This window comes from Pungitius pungitius, chromosome 5 (genome assembly GCF_949316345.1).
Source record: "Pungitius pungitius chromosome 5, fPunPun2.1, whole genome shotgun sequence".
Classification (NCBI taxonomy): domain Eukaryota; kingdom Metazoa; phylum Chordata; class Actinopteri; order Perciformes; family Gasterosteidae; genus Pungitius; species Pungitius pungitius.
This window is the reverse complement of record NC_084904.1, coordinates 14308725-14330810: the sequence shown is the minus strand read 5'-3', so window position 1 is coordinate 14330810 and position 22086 is coordinate 14308725. Positions and strand designations below refer to the sequence as shown.

General features: G+C 42.9%; 5 protein-coding genes across 13 annotated transcripts in view; 3 read left to right on the top strand and 2 right to left on the bottom strand.

Moving 5' to 3' along the window:
* Window positions 1–8384, top strand: part of rtkna (rhotekin a) — a 45077-nt gene extending 36693 nt beyond the window's left edge. For 2 of the 4 annotated variants that reach the window (XM_037483086.2, XM_037483087.2), the window contains exons 3-11: window positions 319–372; window positions 1992–2109; window positions 2195–2419; window positions 2565–2659; window positions 3275–3381; window positions 3562–3693; window positions 4648–4813; window positions 4944–5048; window positions 6185–8383. In XM_037483086.2, the coding sequence (XP_037338983.2) occupies window positions 319–372; window positions 1992–2109; window positions 2195–2419; window positions 2565–2659; window positions 3275–3381; window positions 3562–3693; window positions 4648–4813; window positions 4944–5048; window positions 6185–6900 (1718 nt within the window). In that variant the 3' untranslated portion in view covers window positions 6901–8383. Of the gene's footprint in view, window positions 1–318; window positions 373–1991; window positions 2110–2194; window positions 2420–2564; window positions 2660–3274; window positions 3382–3561; window positions 3694–4647; window positions 4814–4943; window positions 5049–5654; window positions 5752–6184 lie in introns of all 4 variants that reach the window. The other 2 variants (XM_037483088.2, XM_037483085.2) reach the window with 2 other exon arrangements.
* A 408-nt stretch (window positions 8385–8792) lies between these two features.
* Window positions 8793–11626, bottom strand: mblac2 (metallo-beta-lactamase domain containing 2). Its single transcript, XM_037483722.2, has 3 exons — window positions 11040–11626; window positions 9732–9946; window positions 8793–9470 (listed from the first exon to the last, which is right to left on the bottom strand). Exons 1-3 carry the CDS (start codon window positions 11479–11481, stop codon window positions 9297–9299), a joined length of 831 nt encoding a protein of 276 aa, XP_037339619.1. The 5' UTR covers window positions 11482–11626; the 3' UTR covers window positions 8793–9296.
* Window positions 11627–11728: 102 nt separating this feature from the next.
* polr3g (polymerase (RNA) III (DNA directed) polypeptide G) lies at window positions 11729–15112 on the top strand. Of its 3 annotated transcripts, none has more exons than XM_037483344.2 (8): window positions 11729–12007; window positions 12172–12303; window positions 13206–13335; window positions 13891–13956; window positions 14039–14095; window positions 14465–14529; window positions 14700–14822; window positions 14945–15112. In XM_037483344.2, exons 2-8 carry the CDS (start codon window positions 12193–12195, stop codon window positions 15032–15034), a joined length of 642 nt encoding a protein of 213 aa, XP_037339241.1. In that variant the 5' UTR covers window positions 11729–12007; window positions 12172–12192; the 3' UTR covers window positions 15035–15112. The 3 variants fall into 3 exon arrangements, with proteins under 3 accessions (XP_037339241.1, XP_037339238.1, XP_037339239.1); XM_037483341.2 differs by having other exon boundaries at window positions 11733–12007; window positions 14462–14529; XM_037483342.2 differs by having other exon boundaries at window positions 11734–11873; window positions 14462–14529.
* A 64-nt stretch (window positions 15113–15176) lies between these two features.
* On the bottom strand, window positions 15177–18973 carry lysmd3 (LysM, putative peptidoglycan-binding, domain containing 3). Of its 4 annotated transcripts, none has more exons than XM_037483337.2 (3): window positions 18827–18973; window positions 17464–17746; window positions 15177–16705 (listed from the first exon to the last, which is right to left on the bottom strand). In XM_037483337.2, exons 2-3 carry the CDS (start codon window positions 17728–17730, stop codon window positions 16001–16003), a joined length of 972 nt encoding a protein of 323 aa, XP_037339234.1. In that variant the 5' UTR covers window positions 17731–17746; window positions 18827–18973; the 3' UTR covers window positions 15177–16000. The 4 variants fall into 4 exon arrangements, with proteins under 4 accessions (XP_037339234.1, XP_037339236.1, XP_037339235.1 ...); XM_037483339.2 differs by having other exon boundaries at window positions 17464–17741; window positions 18827–18972; XM_037483338.2 differs by lacking the exon at window positions 18827–18973 and adding an exon at window positions 18252–18819.
* Window positions 18974–19784: 811 nt separating this feature from the next.
* Window positions 19785–22086, top strand: part of adgrv1 (adhesion G protein-coupled receptor V1) — an 83432-nt gene continuing 81130 nt past the window's right edge. The window contains exon 1 of the mRNA XM_037482640.2: window positions 19785–20140. The gene's annotated coding sequence lies outside the window, so the exon portion shown is untranslated. The remainder of the gene's footprint in view (window positions 20141–22086) is intronic.

Below are 22086 nucleotides of genomic sequence, written 5' to 3'. Positions count from 1 at the left end.
TTCACACCAGGGACTCCAAAATAAACGTTCATGTTGTGTTTGTTTTTAATTCATGATGAGAAGGTAAAATAGATGTGTGTGTACATAGATATTAATGAGATGAGAGACTGGGGAACGTGTGTGTTTTTGGAGTGGAGTTGTCTGCTGCATGTCTGGTACCCTGCTCGAGAGATACACACAAGGTAATTAGCTGTGGCTTCTTTAGCCTGTGACTGAGAGCAGAATGGGTAAGGAGACAATCAGATACACACTTACCAGTTAGACAGTAAGGCAGATTAACATTTTTGTGGTCTAATCCCCTGACTGTTGTCATTACAGATCTCCGTATCCCCCTCATGTGGAAAGACACAGAGTACTTCAAGAACAAAGGAGGTGAGGATCCAATTCTCTATGTGTGAATGAGTTTATTGATGGAGTATTAAGGATTTATGCCTGAAGTATTTATTATTGATTTGCTTTCACAGGAATGGTTTGTGCCTTCACACATAGTTATGAAATGTCTAATTCTTATATGTTGAATGTTATATGACCACTGCGGTGAGTGCGGGATTCCTCCTGACTTAAGAGCAAAAGACAACATTTGGTCACATTTTTAAACACTGATGTGGACTTGGAGATTCATATTTGAAAAATCCGTCGACCCACTGAACTGTGCAGATGGATCATACAGTCGGGCTTCTTCTCTTCCATTCATTGACCACAGCACGGTTCCTGGAGATGATTATTACAGTCTGTTGCAGCTCTACCAGAAATTTTAGAACTGTTTTTCGTAGACGTGAGGAACTCCTGGCAGCACAACCTGACCCATCGTTCAGTCCTGCTGGCTTTGGCTCTTGGCTCTGAGGAGGAGCAGCAGCAGGAGCACATTATCAGCAGGGCATTTGACAATAAATTAGGTAATTTAAGGAACTCCTGTTTTTATTTCTGTGGACTATTACTCCGTGCAGTTTCGGAGTTTAACATTGTTATGGCGAGTCAGAATTCAATGGTGCACTGAGACTATAATAACATTTGCTTTCCTCTTGATGAAGTCCATGCGGGTGAAGTCCCTTGCAGTCATTATAACAGGGTTCACTTGAAGGGAATTAATCTGCATGGCCTGTGCATATAAATGAACTGAATAGACAGGTAGTCTCTCCTGACAAAGCTTAATGAGGCTGTTATTCAAGGTCATTTGGTACACAGAGACCTAAAACTCTGCCCGGTTGTTGAGGAGGAGCAAAGCATGTTCCTCCGTCTCGTGTCCATCACATTGTGCGCAGAGCGCTGAGCTCACACTTGGAATGTTAAGTGTTAATGTGCTGCCTACAGAGAAGCACATCATTAGGGAGATTTTATCTTTTAACCCATTTTCTGCTGAGAATTTCTAGGGGTGCCTAAAGATGATTTTTTTTCTGCAGTAGTAATTGAATAAGGCAATTACATTAAACACATCAAAGATACCCAGAGTACTATTTTCTATACAGATGCCTCACTGTTATTAATATTTAATAATATTTTGTTGTGTTGGCACAATGATTCACCATAATTGTTACCTTTATTCATGCATGTTCAAAAGGGTTCGCTGCTTCTTTCAAAATACACATGACATTTTTCACAATGTGTATATAAACAGCAATAGTCATAGCTTTAATTAACTGCTGCAGGATTTAACACCTTTTATCCTTCAGTTTCAGCCACTAAACACAGCTTGTTAGGAATTCTTAGCACAGCTGGCCAGTTCACAGATTGTTCAACTGAAACTAACTACGGTAGAAGTGCTCGTCAGGCAAGCGGAGGAGCAGATCTTTTTTCACCTTTAACAACTACGGTCACATTACCTCTCTGGTCTCAACAAAACGCAGCTATCTCCACTATGGAGGTGATGATCCTACGCTGTTGAAAACAGAAACAGAAAGTTCCCGCGGTGCAGATTAACGAAAGATGTTAATATGTCACATAAACGTCTTGTTTCTCTTTTGCCCTGCCTCTCATCTTCATCCTTTTTGTAGAGCTTCATCGGTGTGCAGTGTTCTGCCTGCTGCAGCTCGGAGGAGAGATCTTTGACACGGACATGGTGATAGTGGACCGCACACTCACGGATATTTGCTTTGACAACACCATTGTTTTGTAAGTCATCCGTCTCACACCGAAACACTAAAAATAAGAAAACAGATATGTCCATGTTAATCGCGTCATGTACCTTTTTTCGCAGTAATGAAGCCAGCCCGGGTTTTGACCTGCGTGTGGAGCTGTACAGCTGCTGCTCAGAAGATGACTACTCAGCAGGCAGCACGCCAAGGAAACTAGCCAGTAAACTGAGCTCCTCACTAGGGCGATCAGCCGGGAAGAAGCTCCGGGCAGCCATGGAGCCTGGGCCGTGTAGTCCTGTTAGCAACGGAGGGGCAGGTCCTCTCCTGCTGCCGGTTCCCTCTGTGCCGTAAGTTTAAGAACGAGTTGGTTGAATAGAGGGAGAATAGAGTGAGAAGATCAATAGAAGAAGAAGTAGGCCTCTTTATGGAGCTCGTTTTTGCATTTTCAGATTCAGAACACATTTCCTTTCCCCCCCTGTTGTGTGTTGACAGGGGCCCAAAGTACCACCTCTTAGCTCATACCAGCCTGTCACTGTTGCACGTCCAGGACAGCTTTCGCACACACGACCTCACCATCTCAGGCAACGGTGAGTGGCAGCCTCCTTCAATCGGTCCCCCCACAATTTTTCTCTCTCCTCTGCCAATTCAGCCATCTGTCTGCTTTTTTCTACGCTTCCCTCACTCCTCACCGTCTCGCTTCTCTATTGTTGCATTCTAATGCATTACCTTTAAACCAACTGAACTGCGCAGCTTCACTCCCCGTCCTCTGCCACCCTTCCTGTCGGTCCTTCCATGTCCTCTGAAAGACAGCCATTGTTACGGTCACAGCAATAGAGGCTGTGCTATGAGGTGACTGCTGTGTAAAGCTGTAATGATGTGGGCTAACAAGGGCCCAGACCCTCAGACAGACAGGCCCCTAGTGTTTTATTCATTGGCCCTTCTGCCTGCTGTAAAGTTTTATTGCTGCACTTCATGACACGCCCTGCAGCTGCCAGTCTTTTATACCCCGGTGCCTTGTTTTTTGTTCTTAAGGGGGCGGTATGATGAGAAGAAGAAGTGTTTGTGTGCCTGTGTTTGAAGGCACATGACTATACATGTTTGTGTGACTATACATGTTTGTGTGTGCAGTTTGAATGGCATGTGGATATACTGTTATTCTTTCACGGTGTTTATTTTGGGCCATCGTCTCTCTTTCCCTGCAGAAGAGTGTTCGTACTGGCTGCCGCTCTATGGCAGTGTGTGTTGCCGCCTGGCAGCTCAGCCTCACTGTATGACCCAACAGATGATGAGTGGATGTTTGAAAGTCAAGGTATGTTGGCAGGTGTGTGTGCGGCAGTGAGGGTAACTACGCCTTTCAGGGTTTCAAAAGACTTTTTTTTTTGTCCTGGTTATTCCATTCCTCCGCCTCTCCTTATGTTGCCGTATTTCTTTGTACTTCTCTCTTTGACTTTTAATCCACACTCCACTGATCTTTTACTCTACCCCGCAGCAATTAGGAGGTGACCCTCAGAGTTGGAAAAAAGTGTATGCCGTTCTAAAAGGAACAAGCCTTTTCTGCTACCACCAGCAAGAGGATGTGGAGGCTAACGTTGAACCAGCTTTCACTATCGCCGTCAACAAGGTCAGCAGAGAAATCCAATAAATGGAGAAACTCTCTGGAATGGAGGATGGGACTCCGGAGGCTGAGCCAGCCTGACATGACACAACCTATATAGCTGTGTTGTTTTTAGTAATGCTTGAGGCATCAGTAGTCTATGTGGAAGGGATTTGGGCTTTTGGATTGGTGCCACTTTGAATCTCAAGGCAACTCGCCAAAGCAAATAAGAGAAGAGCTCTTCTCTGATCTGCTACTAAGGGGTGCCCTTTGAGCAAGGCACTCAGCCCTCAGTTGCCCCAGCAGTGCTGCTCAGAAGCCAGGCATAGAAAACTCTATTCTGTTGCTCAGCTTTCCAGTGTAACTGTGTTAACGTTCACGAATGCCTTTAGTCTTTATAAATCCAATAAGACAAAGGGGTGATTCCCAATTATATTACAACTACCATGAGTGTCTCATCCGGTCATTTAGACAGTGACGTTCTTGATCATCTTATTTCCTGTGTCTGGGAGTTGATGCCTCCGGGGCTTGTTATTCCTTCCATTTGACTCATTCAGTCTTTTATAGCAGCTGACCCTGATCTCCCAGCAGACTTAAAGCCTAGTCAGTCAGATCAGGTTGGTGTGATCCTTTGTCATACAGTTTTCTGTCCTAAAGAGGAGGGAGAGCAGTGTGATGATTAAATGAGTGGAGCAACACTGCCATCTAGTGGTATTAAGCTCACAATTGTAGTAGAAGGAAGATGTGGGAATTCTGGGAGGTTGCATTATTTGTTGGTTAATTTTCCCCGAGGGAAATGGATTGGAAGAGGACTAATTAGTGATGGAGGGCTTATTTGCAGTGGGGAATTACAACTACAATTGCCGTAATGATCACATGCTGCAGCACAACATTTTGTTAATTCCGGAGTGCTAGCATTCATTCCTGATTATATTCATTTTGTGGTTCATGACTGTATTCTTTGTTGCTCCCTTTTTTCAGGAGACCAGAATACGTGCGTCAGAGAAAGACCCTCAGAGTAAAGTTCAGAATATCGGTATCAGTAACCAGTACGGAGGTGAGGAGGTCACACACAGCCTGACAACAGATAGCCGTGAGGACACACACCGCTGGATGGAGGCCTTTTGGCAACATTTCTACGACATGAGTAAGTACTGGCGATCTTACGCAGGAGGTGTGTCACCATACAGACACTTGCATATACTAGTTAAAGGACTCAAATGTGATGTGTCAGATGTGTTGAAAGTGACAGTTTCTCCAACTCTCCAACGTTACAGGCCAATGGAAGCAGTGCTGTGATGACTTAATGAAAATTGAACTGCCATCACCAAGGAAACCGGCTCCTGTCACACCAAAACAAGGCTCACTCTATCACGAAATGGGTAAGAGCTCTCTCTGATTGTAACCCGTAAAAAAATATTTCCCCCCATTTTTAGCCAAAGAAATTATGTAGAAGAACTAAAGGGAAGGCAGGGAAAGAAGGCCCTGTAAGCGCTTCGCATGTTACTGTGTGTACCTTTTTAATTCCTTGATGCAATGTGCATGAGAGGTGCTGCCGCAATTAAAATTTCCTTTCTGAAATATTAAACTCTCACTCTCTGTATTGTAGAACAGAATGGGTCCTTTATCTGTGACGCTGACGCTCTCTGTCTTCTGTTTCTCTGTTCCTCTTTGTCCTTTCCAATTTTCCTTTTGTGTGCCGAATCCCTCGTGGGCTCTGTCTTTTTTGTCCTTATTTATTATTTCCCCTCTGTCCTCACATCAATTTCCTATTTTTCATCAACTTCCACCGTTCATTTTTTTCTTAATCTTTTCATGCCTTAACATTAATTTCCCTAATACACATGAATCAACCATTATCAATTTTTCCTCATGACCATCAAACGTATTAAAACTGAACGCAACTGGTTGTACTCCTCCTACATCCTTTGCACTCCATCCTTTTCTCTCTCGCCTCCCTCCTGGTTTTCCTAACCCCTCCCTGGCAGCCCCTCTTGCCACACCCTCCTCTGAGGGTCTCCTGCTGCAGGATAATGCCGTGTCTGCTGAGATTCGTGCTCTGCTCTCGTCTTATTACAACGACAGGTGAAGTACTGGAGTAGGGCTCCATATAGATTTTACTGAGGTAAATGTTGTAAAAATCCGGGATTTACTGCAATTCCAGGATCAAAACATCATAATTAAGTAAACCCCAGGATGTCCAGAAGGTAAATTACAAGAGATATTTTGTTATTCTGGACAAAAATGCATTATTCATTACCAGACATCAAATAGAATTTGATTACAATATATACATTTCACAAACAGTGTATGTATACGTTTTTAATCCCTACTTCTAGTGAGATAACAGTCATTAGCAATTTTGCGTTGAAACCATCGTAATCCATGCTTCGAGAAATAAAAGAATATTAAGAAACAACTGGTTTACCAGTTCATGTTCCAGATTTTAAGAACTTTACCAGACTTTAGCCCGTTATCCAGCAGAGTAATAAACAGGTCTGCTGCATCTCTCCTGCAGTTATTGAGTCATCCAACGACCTCGGCACCACCGTGTCTGACATCCTGGCTCGCAGAATGCAGGAGCTGGAGCTCCGCAGCCACCTGGGAACCTCCCCCACCTGGATGTCCGTGTTTGAGGAGAACAGCCCCAAAAGCACTGTCCGCCCCCGTCCCTGCACTCCTCGGCTCTCTGGCCACAGCCCCTGCACCCCTCACCGCCCGCCCCGGAGTCCTCTGAGCCCTCACCGCTGCCCACCGCTGAGTCTACTGTCCTCCGACGCAAGCCTGACCTCGGACAGCGACAGCCACGGCAGCACTAGTCCCTGCTCTCACCGCCACGGCTGGCCCGAGCCTTCTTCCAACCTCCCCCTGGGGTCATCTTCCCCCTGCCGCCCGAGGCCGCGCACTCTGTCGCTGGACGCTAAGCTCAGCACCCTCCGAGGGAGGGCGTACGGAGGAGGTGGCACCCTGCAGTGCTCCTGCCAGCCACATCCGTCCTCGCTGCTCACCCCGTTCCCCGTCGCCTCCTGTTCGCCTCGGTCACAGCGCAGCGCGCAGGCCACGCTCTCCTGCTCCAGCTCCACGTCCAGCAACAGCTCCAGCAACAGCGAGGGCAGCCACAGCCTTGAGTCATCAGAGGGAGCCCCCTTCTCCAGGCCCTCCCCGGCTCGACGCAGCCTCAGGAACCTCAAAGCCAGACTTGATCCTCGCAACTGGCTCCAAAGTCAGGTGTGAACTTGTGCCGCTCTTTCCACTACTCTAAAGGCGAGAGTTACAAGTTGAAAGCGCGTTTTGACTGGCCTAACGTTGACGTGAACAGTAGGGGCAGTCAGCCAGGCCACATGCACAGCCCTGTGGAGGATGAGCTTCCCTTACGGCATCCTGGCATGTCTTCTATAACAAAGGACAGGTGACAATCACTGCAGGCGACTGCGTTTCGCTGGTTGGCCACAATTTCGAAGGTGGTCCAAAAGGAAATGGGAGGTACTTTGCTTGCTTTGGGAAATGATTATGGTCATGCTGCTTGGGAGAAAGTGATGCTAAGAGCTAAGGATCTGCTCTAATCATCAGGCCTCATGGGGCCTACTGTCTGTCGCTGGACTCTAACTCTGAAACTTGTTTTGTTTTGACCTTATGAGCAATCCTGGCTACTCCAAATAAGGTTTCAAAATCATCTCTATTAATGCACTAGCAGCATTTTGAATAGTTATTTTCTATTTGTATTGTATAAATACAGGTTTGCAGTGGTTATGCTATGAAAGCCGGTGAGCATGTGGCAAGAAGAACATTTTCTCAAAAGTTAAAAACTGTTAAGTGTGGAGGTTAAGGTTGGAGTTTGTATTGTCTACTGTGTCTACTTCAGTGTATGCATCTAAATATTCACACAACAGATGATTTTTGTGGTTCTCTTTAAATTACTATGCACCATTTTGTTTGTTTTTACACATGATTCTACTTAATGTTCAAATGTTTAACGATTTGAGATCATTTCAACAATGAATCTGGCAAAAAGCTTAACTTCATGTTAGTTCTCGTACATACTCTACTGGTTATTACTGTGATATCTTATGGGTTAAATTCTGTCCTCTGGTCTGAACTGTCACACATACTTCCCACTTGGAATGTCTAATCAAAGGTGTAACTTCCAGCAAACAAATATTATGCAACACGGAGACATTTGTTTGAGATTATTTTGCGGCGGCCTAGAATACCACGGCAACTTTCTATGACTACTTGCATGAAACCTCAATCAAATTATAGGTCAAGCAAAAAGCAAGAATAAACTAGTGTATCTACACTGCCATATACAGTATTTATTTAGTTCTTAAAACTAATTTTATTTTGTACTGCAGGGGATTTTGTCTCAAAACTTTTGTCTGAGTACTCTGTACTCGGTCTGCATTGTTTACTGTGCATATCACTTTGGTAACCTCCTCTTGGGGCTCAGAACTTGGGCAATTGGACAATTAAAACTGTTTTAATTGTTTTAAAAAATGTTTTAATAAATACACCTGTCTTCTGTTACATTATTGATTCTGTTATACATGCAGCTATATTGATACATGACTATGTTAACAGATGATGTGCAAATTTGTTACATATTAATAACATTGAATGTTATAATCTTGTTTCTCATGTTGGCAGGCTTTGTGTTCTGCATGTCTGCACGTCATAAAATGAGAGATGTTTAAATAATATAATATTAATTTTAATAAATGTTTTATCAATTCAGAAATGACTCTTTCTTCCACAACATTTGTCAACATCAAATATTTTGAACTTGAGCTAGAAATATTGAATGCAAGTCTGTCTATAGTAATATTTAAAGTGTGAGTCATCTTGTGTATCTTAAAATAGTATGGAAGAACTCTTATTTAAGGTAATACTGCAGCACAAAATATAGGAGTTTCAACAGGTCAAAGATGCATTGTTTGATTTCTGTATAGCAAACTAGAAAAGTAGGCCAAGGGAAACGGTCTCCTTTTTTCCGCCAGTAAGTGCTCTGCACTCTGAACATTGGATGGATCATATTATATCAAACTCTGTTCCTCTCTTCTGCTCTCCAGCTAAATACATCTCAGGTGAAAGTGTGGCTTTCTGTCCTAATAGATGAATCAAAAAAGGCAGGCAGAACGGAGGCTTTATTATCAAGGTTTCGGTACCAAAAGCCTTGGATTGGTCCATAGTACAAAGCACTGTTACAAACGTGGGAGGTAGTCGACACGGAGTCTTCACTGAGCACGGTGAAATGCATAGAGAAATACTATGGCCATACTCACTCTGCTTACCGTTCGCAGTGCAGAGTTGTACCATCAGTGTGCTAGTTTCATTTTACAACTGCTTAAAGTATAAAAATCATACAATATATTATTCGACCTAATAAATATTAAATAGTATAGAACAGAATCCCATTATATATACTTCATAGTGTATGCTTCATATGATGCAGATTATTGATATTATGCAACCCCATTGGGGCATTTCACCGAACATTTGGCAATTTTCAGATGTTGGTTGGATTACATAAGTAAATGAACAATGTTACAGATTAATCGGGGGAGTCTCCCCTCCATATTTAAACATCTTTCTTTGTCCACTTGTGCTTCCTTCAGCTCCATGGTCCCCTCTCATTAACAGGCACTCCGTGGGTTGAATGCCCGCAGCGCCACAGCAGCCAGAGTCCCCCAGGCAAATGTGGAGAACTTTGCCGGGCACGTTCCAGCTCTGCTGATATATGTGGATGCAATCCGGTGAAGCGGCTTCGCACCAAAGGTGTTGTAGTGTCCTGGGAGGACTTGGTCCACCTGTTTAATGGATTTTTTAAAACTTATTATGTACATTACACGAATTCCTAAATCATAAATATGTAAATATGTAACCACATCAGATTTAAGGATGACTAAATCGTACAGCTAACAAATATGGTAAATCTTTTATATTTATTTATATTTTCCATTCACAATGTGATTGGATACCTTGTGCATGAAAGCTCAATTAATCCGACTCAAACTATTGGTACCACGAGCTGAAATGGTTAGCTGTCCTCTGGTGTGTTTCAGTAGTACCTGTTCGCTGTCCACTAGCCCCACCAGGCGCTCACAACTGCTGATGTAGTCACTGACGCGGCTGTAGGGCAGCCAGTCAATCATGGCGCCGTCGTACACAACGTCTCCGCTGAAGAGCAACTTATTGTCGCGGTCGTGAAGGCAGATGCTGCCGCGAGAGTGGCCGGGCATGTGGAGCACCGTCAGCTGTCGGTCACCCAGGTTGATGACATCACCTATAGAGACACGATATCGGGTTTTCAAAATCATCTTACATATATCCAAACTATCCTCATATTATAGTGTTTTTCTGATTTCACCCCATATTACCATGATGTGCAGAGTCAGGAAAATTGAGTACATCATTGATTTGTTCCAGACCAGATATGAGTCCCGAATTATAACAGAAGGGTGAAACACAACCACAGCCCTGCAGCAGTGGCTCGGACACAGCCGAATAAGTTGGTGCATTGACTACTGCTGGCCTTAGTATTTAAATCTGTAAAGAATTAGTTTGGACCAGACCCAAAGTAAACATCCTAATCCTGAATGCAAAGACCTTTGTGATACCAACTATGACAAAATTAAAGAAATTTCCCAGAAAAATGTTGCAAAATTATAGTTTAATGTTTTAATGAATTGATTAGGCATGTAACTGCCAATAGCACTGTGGGTGCTGGATAATTTAACAATATGAAGTTATTAATAATCTATGGGAAGCCTTTAATAAACTACGCCCCCTCTGCATTTTCTTGTCATCTGTCTTGGAAGTAACAGTGTCATAAGCATGCAGGCTAAAAATAGAGCTGCTCTGCAAAAAAATAATATGCAACGCAGCTGCAAACGAAAAAAAACGGATTCATTGTTGTCAGCACAGTTTGCTTGGAAAAAAATTAGCTGCGGTGCATGTAATAATACATTTACACCTGTACAAGTACTAGTCCTACTCCTGACCTCATATTGAACTCCTGCAAATACATCATCCTTTGTAACATAAGCCACCACTCATTAAGACGATGAAGAACGTGATTATCACTGCTTTATACCTGCATTAAATATGTCAGATAACTCTATAATGTGCAGGAATGTGTGTGTGCAGTCATTTTTGGTCTCCTACCAGATTCATGGTGCGGGTAAATGCTCCTGTAGTGAGCGAGAGCTTTCTTCGCACTGCAAAGTGTGCAAAAATATACACTGCGACGGGGAGCACCCATTAAATACATTCTAATGGTATCAACCGTAATGCATATCCTGGGCAGATGCGTTTAGACCGTACAGCCTTCGATCGCATTTCTACTCCGCGTCCGATGAATCAGATCTCCCACCTACCCTCCTGCAGGATGTGTGTGGGCTGCACGGCTTTGACTCTGTAGTGCCTGGCCCTCCATCCCGGACTGGGAGCCTCCACGATCTCTCTGTCGCTGAGCCAGGTGGCCGTCTCGAAGTTGTCTCCGTTGGCCAAGGCATCGACCTCGGCGCTGTGGACGCCCACTTGTTGGAACTGATGAAGACCACCCGAGTGGTCAAAGTGGGCGTGGGTGGCGATGGCCAGCAGCGGGTTCTTCCTCTGGGGGTCTTTGCCGAGCAGCCCCTTGCCGTCGATGTAGTCAGGTAAGCTCCTCAAACCCAGACCGGTGTCTATCACCACGTCCTGGTGAGAGCCGCGCAGCAGCCAGATGTTGGCCCGGTTCTCCGACTGGTAGAATCGCTCCTGGATCCAGAAGAGTCCGTCTCCGAGCGATTTGTGAGCGTACCAGTCGGCTGCAGACATCCCAGTTCATGCACTCGTCGAGGTAAACTGCGGCGGGCGTCGTGTGCTTTTTAAGGGATTCGACAGGCGAGGTTTTGCAACTGGCGTTAGCTGGAGGCGATCGTGTTTGTGGGATAGCAGCTGCCGACACACCCTTAGGAGGAGGAGAGCACGCTGATTGGAGGAGCACGTCGGTGACGACAACATAATGCGCGCTGCTCTGTCGGCTCGAAACAAGCCACGCCCCTTGCGACGTCAGCAGGGGGCCGGGCCAGTTGTAGTCCCGTTCACGCATACTGCTGAGTGTAGCGTGGGTGCATGGGGAGCATTGCAAAGCCGGGCAAAGCTTTAGCAAATTCTGCTGTAAATTTGGATTTTTCCGGAATTCCTTTACGTGCCGAACAGCAGCTCAAGTTGAGTAGCTCATGGTTCATGACAAGTGATAGTGATAAAAGTGAAAACATGGAGATTTAGTACAGGCTAAATGCCGGGTAAATAGCACTGAAATACGTCTCCACGTTAGGAGCAAATTACCAACAGTGCCATAGTGAGTATAACAACTTCGTGTGAGTGTTAATGATTGCGTGATTCGTCAACGTTGACGGTTGGGCAGAAGTCCGGCTACAGGCGATGAACGCTGCGGTGCACGAACTTGTGCGTACACGTGTCGGACAGTGAGTTGTCTGACGGCATGTGGACCCTGTGTCGCAGGTGCAGAGGAGGCTTGCAGCAATGGCAGGCAAGGGTCGTGGGATAGGTGCCTTTTCCTTCAACGTCGAGGCGCTGGGCATCGGCAGGGGCAGCATGCCAGAATCCAGGGTGGGGCCCAACCCGCTGTTTCCAGTAAGTACCGATCGGGACACACACACACACACACAGAGTTGGGGATCTCACATTGCCAGCTATTAAATTCTCCTTGAAGTCCTTAATGGAACAACTATTAAGAGATGGTGGTATATACCATATTTGTTTCCAAATCAGTGAGTCGTGACATCTAAAAAGTAGACTTGTATGAAGAAAAATACCCATAAGTTTGAACAAAGGTACAATCTTTGAAAAAACAAGTTTGTTTTGCATAAATTAAATAGTACATATTTGTAGTTATTCAAGGAAATGATAGAAAGGGTAAAACATATATATAACTTGTATATAGCTAATATATATGTGTCTTCTGCATGATGCAGCAAATAGAGATCTTAGAGGCCACAGAAATGAATTACTTGTGTGCACCAATTGGCTCGTCTCCCTCATACTCTACTGAGCATTACCCAGTATCCTGTCAACTTTTAAGTGCATTTAAAGCACTTAGCTTAATACATATGACAGCTTGATGGGTATTTTGCTCATAAGCCCAGTAATGATTGGAATACTGTACTGGCCTATGGTCCCAAGGCCAAAGGGTGCAAGGGCTCAGTACCCAAAGTTGGTATTTACTCAACACTTCTTCACATAGTCAAAAGTCTTAGTCATTCATATAAAAAAATACACAAATTATCACATAGTAACTTGTTGTTGAAAAAATGTTCATGTTAAGCCTGGCTTTGTAAGTGATTTATTTTCTTAACATACACAGCATTTACCTGCCATTGCACTGTATTCTTTTGAAGAAAAATGTATGTATATCCATTAATGTAGAGTTTTTTTCACATCTACCCAAGAGGTGAGAGAAGCTGTTGCAAACAAAGAACCTGTGAAAAGTAGCATTACCGTCAAACGTATTATTGCCTTCATCTTTCCTCCCTCAGAATACCGACTTCAAGGCGGTGCCTCTGAAAGCGGGCGAGGATGAGGACTACATGCTGGCCTTAAAACAGGAGATGAGGGGAACGATGCAACGGCTACCGCACAACATTAAGCCTTTGTCCAATAAATCAGGTGAGGAGGATAGTGCCTTTGAAACTTTGTCTACTTGGAGGGAAGATAATGCAGCACTTTGGAACAGAGACATTTCATTAGGGTCATACCCGGGAGAAGGAATGAGAGAAAGGCATGTTTATTGCAGAATATTGAGTTACAGATGCTTCCTCATCTGGCAGTTTTAATATTCTATATGTGGTCTGGGCTGATAATGTCTTTTGAGTTTCCTTATTCAGATGAGATAAATATATCCATAACAAGTACTCAGTTTCCGTATGTCTTGTCCTAAATTTAGTACATTCATAATAGTGCTTTATATTTTCCAAATATTACATTAACTCTTATCACAATGGGCTCGTACTTCATCTATAAAAGTATTGTTGTTGTTGTGTGTCTGTGTGTGTGTGTGTGCGTGTGTGTGTGCTTTCACATCTGCCCAAGATTACAATTAAGACGCAGTGGTTTGTGTTTATAAATTCATGGTTCTGATAAACTGCTGAATGTAGTAAAAGTTAATTGGGATTTGTTTTAGATTATACCGATGCAGAACTTTCTTTTGTTTACATGAAACAGAAGTGGAGAGATACACCGAGAGATACCTTAAGCAAAGACTGATGGAAGATAAGGATTGGAGTCCAGGTACTTCAATTAATTACTGTCATTTGACTAAAGTAAATAAATAAAAATTCTAATAATTGAAATATTATTATTGATATTTTAGAATGGAGCCTCCTTCCAAAAGAATTGATGCCCCAAAAGAAAAAAACTACTAAACCAGGTATGTTAAAGCATGAATGTCGTGCAGAGTTGCAGAATTCTGGGGAATATTCAGTTTGAATCATTCCATGGGAATATACAGGAGTTTCTGGGAAATAACTGGACATTTTGCTGCAATTCAATTATACTTACCTTGTCGTATATGATGAAACAATTTGTTTGGTCAAAAGCAGATATACATGCAAACATTTCCAAATTGAAATTCAAAAACATAAGCTTTTGCAGAAAATGAATAATCACAATTCCTGAGCTTAACTTCCCATTGAACGTTTCCCGGAAACTTTCCAGAAATGTTCTGCCCATTTGCAACCCTTAATGTCATTCTATTGGATTCCTGTAAAAATAAAGACAAAATTCCCAATTCCAGCAGGTTCAAAGAAGAAAACTGTGAAGATATCAGGAAAGGACGCGGCAGATTTGCTAAACAAATTAGATGTAAGTTTTTCTAATTTGTTTTAATTTTAGTACTTATCAAGTACTCATTCGTAAAGGCACAACGTTTATGTAGTACATATGAGCTCAGTACGTATAAACATGTGTACTTACCTTACCTTCTGAGCTAGCAGACATTTTCGTAAAATAATTTATTGATGACATTATTTCAGAACCTGGCAAAGAAAGATGAAGGAAACCCTGAAAAATCAGATGATGAGACTGAAAAGAAACCTGGGAATGAGGAAGACGAGGAAGATATTGAAGAGGATATTGAGGAGGAGGATGTTGAGGAGGTGAGATTACAAATCCCAACCTGACATTGTTTTTTGTCTTGTTTGTTTAACGCTAATCCAATTCAATAGATGTGCATGAAGCGGAGTTAATATCTAACTCTGTTTCTTTTGTTTATCCGTAGGAGAATGACTACATTGACAGCTATTTTGACAATGGTGAAGATTTTGCACCAGACAGTGACGAGAATATGGATGCCGAAGCAACATACTGAGATATTGGCCATGCAAACTCACTGTTGAAGGAAATCATCATTACGCAATGCCTTGTGTGTGTGTGTGTGTGTTTGTGGGAGTGTGTGTGTGTATATACGTATATACTTTAAAGACTTGTGTAAATAAGAAATGCCACACTGCTCAAACTGGCAATAATTTATTCAAAATAGATTTATTTATTTTACAGCCTGCGGCACAATTCCACGGGTTGAAAGGCACATACTGTCAACACATAATGTTTTCTTGTAAAGTAACAAGTGGAACCTGGAATAAAATAAAAGGAGTATATGACAAAGTCTAATATCTCATAATTACCAAAAATGAGTCGTTGTGGGAGTATTGTGCTATTCCCATAACCGTTACCTCACCGTGCTTTGAAATAAAGTAGAAAAGACGAGGTATCTTTAGGGAAGGGCAAGAAAAATTCGAGCAACCATTTAAAACACTTTAAAAACACCATTCAACTGGTACCTTTCAATACTGATAGCATACGTATCTTAATGAATGTTGAAATAAATTAAACTCTGTGGCAGCAATCCTACACACAAGAAAATTACTAACAAGGCAAAAGATTTTGCACCAAACTGATAACTTCATAAAAGCCATATCCAGTAGGTTAGTGTTGCAGTAAGTGTTTTTTTTCAAATCCCTGGAAATTGTTTGTGTGCAACCTGCTGAGAATGTGGCAGCATATAACTTAAAAACTGGTATATCCATCTATTGGAAAATGTTCAGCAAAGCATAACATTTTCATAACATTGTTAGTTGAAAACCGAAAGACAAGGAATGACATTGGGCGCACCTTTACTCCTAGTTTCTCAACCATATCTAAATGAACGCCACTACAAAGTGACTTGCCAGATGGATCGCGTAGATTTAGTATATTAAAAAAAACTACTTAATGGGAACATCCACAAGTTTTAGGTCTCGGAGTTCCCAAAAAAATTGAAAAGTTCTCATCCCTTTTATGTTTTCTCATGCCCTTTGTGTTGACCGTCATCTGCTTTGTTTATATTTCCCTGTGGATCTCCATCAACCACATTACCCTCATTGTGTCTGGGTCCGTCCCCTGCCTTATTGTCTTCAAAAGCGTGGTCTAAATGGTTGCCTGGGAGGTGTCCATGAGGTCCGTTGCCATGAGGTTGTGTAGGAATGCCATGATGGCTGACGTCCGCTTTAACGAGAACCTCATAGTACAGCAGATAAAAAACAGGTGTGACGATGCCAACAACCAGCATAATGGCCACAGCCGTCCACCATCTCATGCCCCAGTCGGCCCCATAGTACGGGTCCTTTTTCTGTACGGGTTTGTACTCCACATCTCCTAGTAGCGGCTGCTGTAGCGTTAAGGAGGACACAACCTCATTCAGACTGCTCCGAGACGGACCTGTGGATTTCACCAGCCGCTCAATGTCCTTGTCCTTCTCCATGAGAAATCCTTCCACATTGTCGGTGGAAGAGGAAGAGTCTGTGGAGGACTCGAAGGGGAGGGTGGTCACAGGTGAGATCGGGGGGAGGCGCCTGGCACCTGAGGGGGAGGCAGATTTAAGAGGTCCGGTGCTGTGAGTCTCCGTAAGGACACTGAAGCGCCGCACGGGAATCTTGACTGACCGCAGGGCAAAGAAGTCCTGCTCTGTCAAGAGATTGTTGGCACGCTTAATATCAGCCACCTAATAAACACACAGGAGGAAAATGAATTAAAAATGCTGCTTACTGCCAAACTATCTTAAATTAACTGGTCTAAATATTGCCGATTCAAAGTCAACCATAGAATGCAGGAAAACTCTAATTAAATACATGCAAATAAAGTAAAACTAGCCAAATTAATACAGATTATAGTAAATGCGTACTACGTATTAATGCATAATTTATAATAAGGGTATGTTATGACAGCTTTCCTTTAAAATGCAGATTTTAAGGAGCTGTCATATACACAATGTAATACAAACAAACTCCAGAGGAGTGTTTTATTTTACATCAGTTATCAGTCATAGTAACTTATTGTTATTGGTACAGATGTCATATACAGTATTGTTGTTTTAGAACAAGTTTAACAAAAACAACACTAAGCTGAAACAGGGAACCAAAACACCAAAGTGGCAGCTCTAAATGTTCTTGATATTCATGATGCTTCATCTAAATTGTACATAAAGTACTATAAATTGTTAAACTGATAGTAGATCAAATATTGTGAATTTCAAGACATTAGATGAGACTAGAATTATAAAAACAGATGTAGGCAAACTAAGTTATCAGACAGATTAGTAAATTCATCAATTTAAAAGTAATGCTTTTAATCTGTTCGTGGTCTAAAGGGCCAATAAATGTATGCGTTATACAAGAAAAATAAATGGCTATCAACTTGAAGACTAAGGTGAGTTGAGTGTTCACTCATCAAATAGATAAAGGTCTAAAGGCAAACACGTACTGAGCAATGGTACTGCAGGGAAACGCTGATCAGGGTTTCCCCCTCCTGGATATCTCTGGTCAGGTAGATAATATCGTCCATCCTCTCTCTGGAGGTGCTTCTCCGCAGCCTCTCTCTGCCTCGTGGTCGCAGCTCATTACTCTCCCCGTCCTCCTCTGACAGGTCATTCTCTGAGCCATTGTTTCCAAACAGATAGGCATGACCGCCATTGGCAGGCTGCACCATGCTGGCTGACTGGAAACCATAGTGCTGGCTTATACTGGACATTTTCCCCTTCACTGTACTGGGAAAAGCAGAGATAGATTTGAGTAATAAATACAGGTGTTTTCATGGCAGGCACACGTACACAACACCTTCGTTATAATTACATACAGGGCACTGTTTTGTTGTTTACACCCGTTTCAACTGCTGATTATGCATACTATTCTAGCTGCTCATCCCACTGTTGTAAACAAACATAATACATCCCTATTTTTAAAAGACTTTGAGATCACCAAATAAATAGTAAAAAACCATACATGCGTATGCATTTCCTTCCCTACAACCTGTTACTGTACGCTGACAATGAAGTTCAGTTCAGCGTACTTGATAGATTAAAGTCAATGCCAGTCTTCAGCATGCAAGTGGCAGTTAATTGGGTCTCCATCACTAAAAGTGGTGAAATCCTCGAGAGGTCACTGCCTCAGTGTTTGTGTCTGCTTCGTTAAGCATTACAACCATGACAACATTAGAGTTCGAGCGTGATACCGGACAGATAACGTGAAAATCTTGCAACGTTAGATACTGACCTATGCCTTCAGTGATGCAACTGCTATGAGGAAAGCAGATTTTGTTCCGGATAACTATCGTACTTTAAACGTTAGCCAAGTTAGCAGCTGGAAATCTAATGCATTCCCTTGGCACACGTTTACAATCATCTTTTTAAAGAAACGCGAGTGATGAACAAGGGTTAGGATTTTTTAAATACAAAAAAGTGTCCGACATTTATTTAGGAATTGGCTATGATCAACATTGCTAAGGCTAGACTTCAGTCTCACTAACGCCCAGTCGATGTCGTCGTCCAGGAGGAATAACTAAAGTTACGGAACTTTAGAAACACAAGCCATCAAAGAAACGGTTCAAATAAACAGCTCATGTTAGCTTTTCTGATCAATCAATCAATCTGATTATATCGAGATATATAGCGCACATTCACAGTTCAAAAACTAACCAACTGTCTGCATAAGCTAACAGCAGGCTAGTGCTGATTAGCGTCCACCATACGTTGTGTGATTAACGTTAGCAACGTTTGTCCAGTTCTGTTAGTCAGTAGACATTGTTAATCAATGACATATTACGGTGACGTCATTAACGTAACCTCTACCTGAAAATGCAAGCAGCGACCAGTCAATTGAACGGGATTATATCCATATTTCTACGAGATTATCTTCGGTCTCAACCTTGCGTTTTGCTTGGTTGCTAGCTACCGTTGAACTGCTACCGCTCACGCCACGTCAACAAGATGTTGACGTAGTGACGTAACCATTGACGCCTCTAACATTGTCCTCTGCCTTTCATACGCGAGATGGCGCAAGAGGTCAGGGTAGTCATTGCTATGATTGTTATGTGAACCAACAGGCTTTTGGATTGAAGTTCGTATTATAATATCCAGACATTTAAATGAATAACCATAGAAACCAAATCAATTACTTAACGTTACCTAAACGGTGTGCTATGTTAATCATTAATTCAATTGAATAAATTCAACATAACCAGTTGGTAGATAAAAGGCCAATTGCCATTACCAGGAGTGTATGCTAACACATGGTTAGCATGTAGTTAGCACATGACTTAGTTAACTTAGTTTCAGCACTTTTTAGTTTGATTTTCTTGAAGAAGATGTACTTTCTTCATTGTTCCTGTTCTCTGCCCCGTGGTTGAATGCGCTTATTGTTAGTCGCGTTGGATAAAGGCGTCAGCTAAATTAAAAATGTAAATGTAAAACGTTAGCTTAGCTACTGTAACAGTTAGCATTAGCTAAAATGACTTACTGCCTTTTAATTCAGCTGGCAGCCAACAACGTTATCGCTGTGCAGATAAATGCTCCTTGTGTTTTGGCTAGTTACGTAATTTTGTCAAGTTTGAAATTAACTAACTTTAATGAAGAAGTAAACATTTAGAGTTTATATTGAGTGACAGCAGGAGAAGCTGAGACCAGTTTACTCGGGTTTCTGCCTGTCCGGGCCACATGGTGGCGCTGTCCATCACCACACTGAGCCCCCACCAGGGACAAATGAGATTAAAACATCTTGTCTCATTAGGCAGAGACCGGGAGACGAGCTGGAATCCCCGAGTCGCTGCAAATGAACCTTCCCGTTGGATCAGTGAGTGAGTGAGTGAGTCAGTGTACATCAGCGGTGGCTGTCACATAGCCGCGGGCGGGAGGAACGAGCGGGTTACAGAGAGAACAGAAGGTCCTTAAAAAACCCTGGGGATTCCTCTCAAAGTCTTCGGTATCCCCCCCGGCATCAGTCCCGCACGATGACACCCACGCTTCACCCCGTGTAGTTGAGCGGGATCCCCGAGCCGCCGGAGGGAGCAAGCAAGGAGAAGGAGCTGCAGACTCATCGATGTGATCGTCAGCATTAGATACATTCAAGTAATTTATCTCGGACGGAGAATCCAAGGAAGGTGTCAGGTAAGTTTGAATAATACATCGCAAGTCTCTCTTCAAGTATAGGCTTCTGTTTGTCATCGTGAGTACGGATGTGTGGCGACCAGCATCATAACTTTGCCGGATGGATTTTACTTGGATGCAAAACATTGCTTTGTGACACATGGCTTTAGCGCCGCTGGGATCATGCAAACGTCTCAGATTTTTTGTTTTAGTAAGTCAGTCGGTAATGATCGAGGCGTTATAGTGGTATATTGATAGTGCAGAACATAATAGAAACAAACGACTAGCGATCCTCATCAATTATGCCAGACGGTTCAAGCAGACATATTGTTCAACACTATAACAAAACGATTAAAAGTGGTTTGGCCGCAGCTAATTTCCTTTTGCATCGTGCCAACAATCCCCCTCGGAGCAGCTAATAAAATTGAAAAGCCTAAATATTGATTCAGCGCAATCAGTAAATGAATGGCCGGGAAGCCCATTGAGGACGCAGACAAACGCTTCCATGGTTACATCCAGGATCTCCAGTGTGATTACTGCGCTTTGTGTGGCTTTCTCTCTCCCACCGAAATAAAACAACAATTCAGGGGGAGCTGCCACACATGGTGAGCTGGAGACCCTCTCATACAGGCTCCGTTGACTAATCTATAGGCTTACTCGGGCCGTAAGTAATCTGGGCACACTTGAAGTTGCGCACATGTGCTTGTTCCTGATAAATCAACGAGTGGTGCCTTAAGCCTAATTGCGGAGCTGCTTATTTTTCGTATTTATTAACCCAGACGTGCCGGCTTCGTGGTTCACACCAGTTGATGTGGTGGGGTTTTTTTTCTCCATTGAATAATTTAATACGTCCACCTTATTTTCTTATTTCTAATTGCTTTGACGTGATGCCATCTTGGTGCGTCCCTTGCAAATCTCTTTTGTTGCCTCTGTGGTGCCTCAGCACTGTTAAATCCCTTTTCTCTCTGGGGAGGGAGCTGCTTCTGTATCCATTCAGCGCTTACACCTGCTCTTCCGTTGCACCATGCCTTCGCTGTTAACTGTTTATGGACTATATCTTTGTATAAAATTATGACATCATTGGATCTGCTGAGCAGAACGCCCCCTTTGTTTGTAAAGAAGAGGTAAAACTTGCCATGAAAATTCGATATTTGTCAGCCCCTCAAACCTAAAATCTCTATTTCCATCATCCCAAACCCGTGGGCTGCAGTCTTTTTTTGTGTGTATATTTACATCCTCTAAGATCCACACTTGCTCAGAGCTCGGGTCCTTTGTTTGTCTGTGTTTATGTCATCGCCTGGCAGGGGTCAGCCCCCAGTCGCCTGTCTAAGGATCTGAATGTGATTCACTGGGCGGAAACTGTTTTACTGCCTGCCTCGCTCTAGTGCGGTCTCCCCCCTCTAATAGCTGCGCAGTACAAAAGGGGACGTTGCCATAAACCGAGCCTAAACATTGATGAATGATGTAAAAGTGTTGCATGTTGCAGACAGAATGAGATTAATGTTTGCTGGGGATCAGAAGGCTTGTCTTCCCAGTGTGTTGGGATAGCGGGAATAGCGCACCGTTCTCAATACTGCCTTGCAACAGGCTGTGCCTGTCTCTGCTGCTATGTGCACCATGGATCACTGCTGGGGGTAAGAGGTGTAAGGGATGCCTTTAAAACACTGAGTCAAAACGTTTCATGGCTTTATATATAAAGCCAAAATTGTTTATGTTAAAACACAAGTTAATTGGTTGCTTTCTTACATGTTTTCTGCAGACGAAAATGGATAATGTTAATTAAGGCTATTTAGCCTGTGCTATAACTAGTCAACACACCTCAAAAGGTTGGACTTTGCCTCTGAAGTGTTCTGCATTTACACGTTTCATGATGTGAAATGAGAAAACCAGCAGACTTACGTACTATACACCTCGTATTAGTTATGGTCTGGTTTTCATTTCCACACCTTGAGATGATAAAGTGTTGC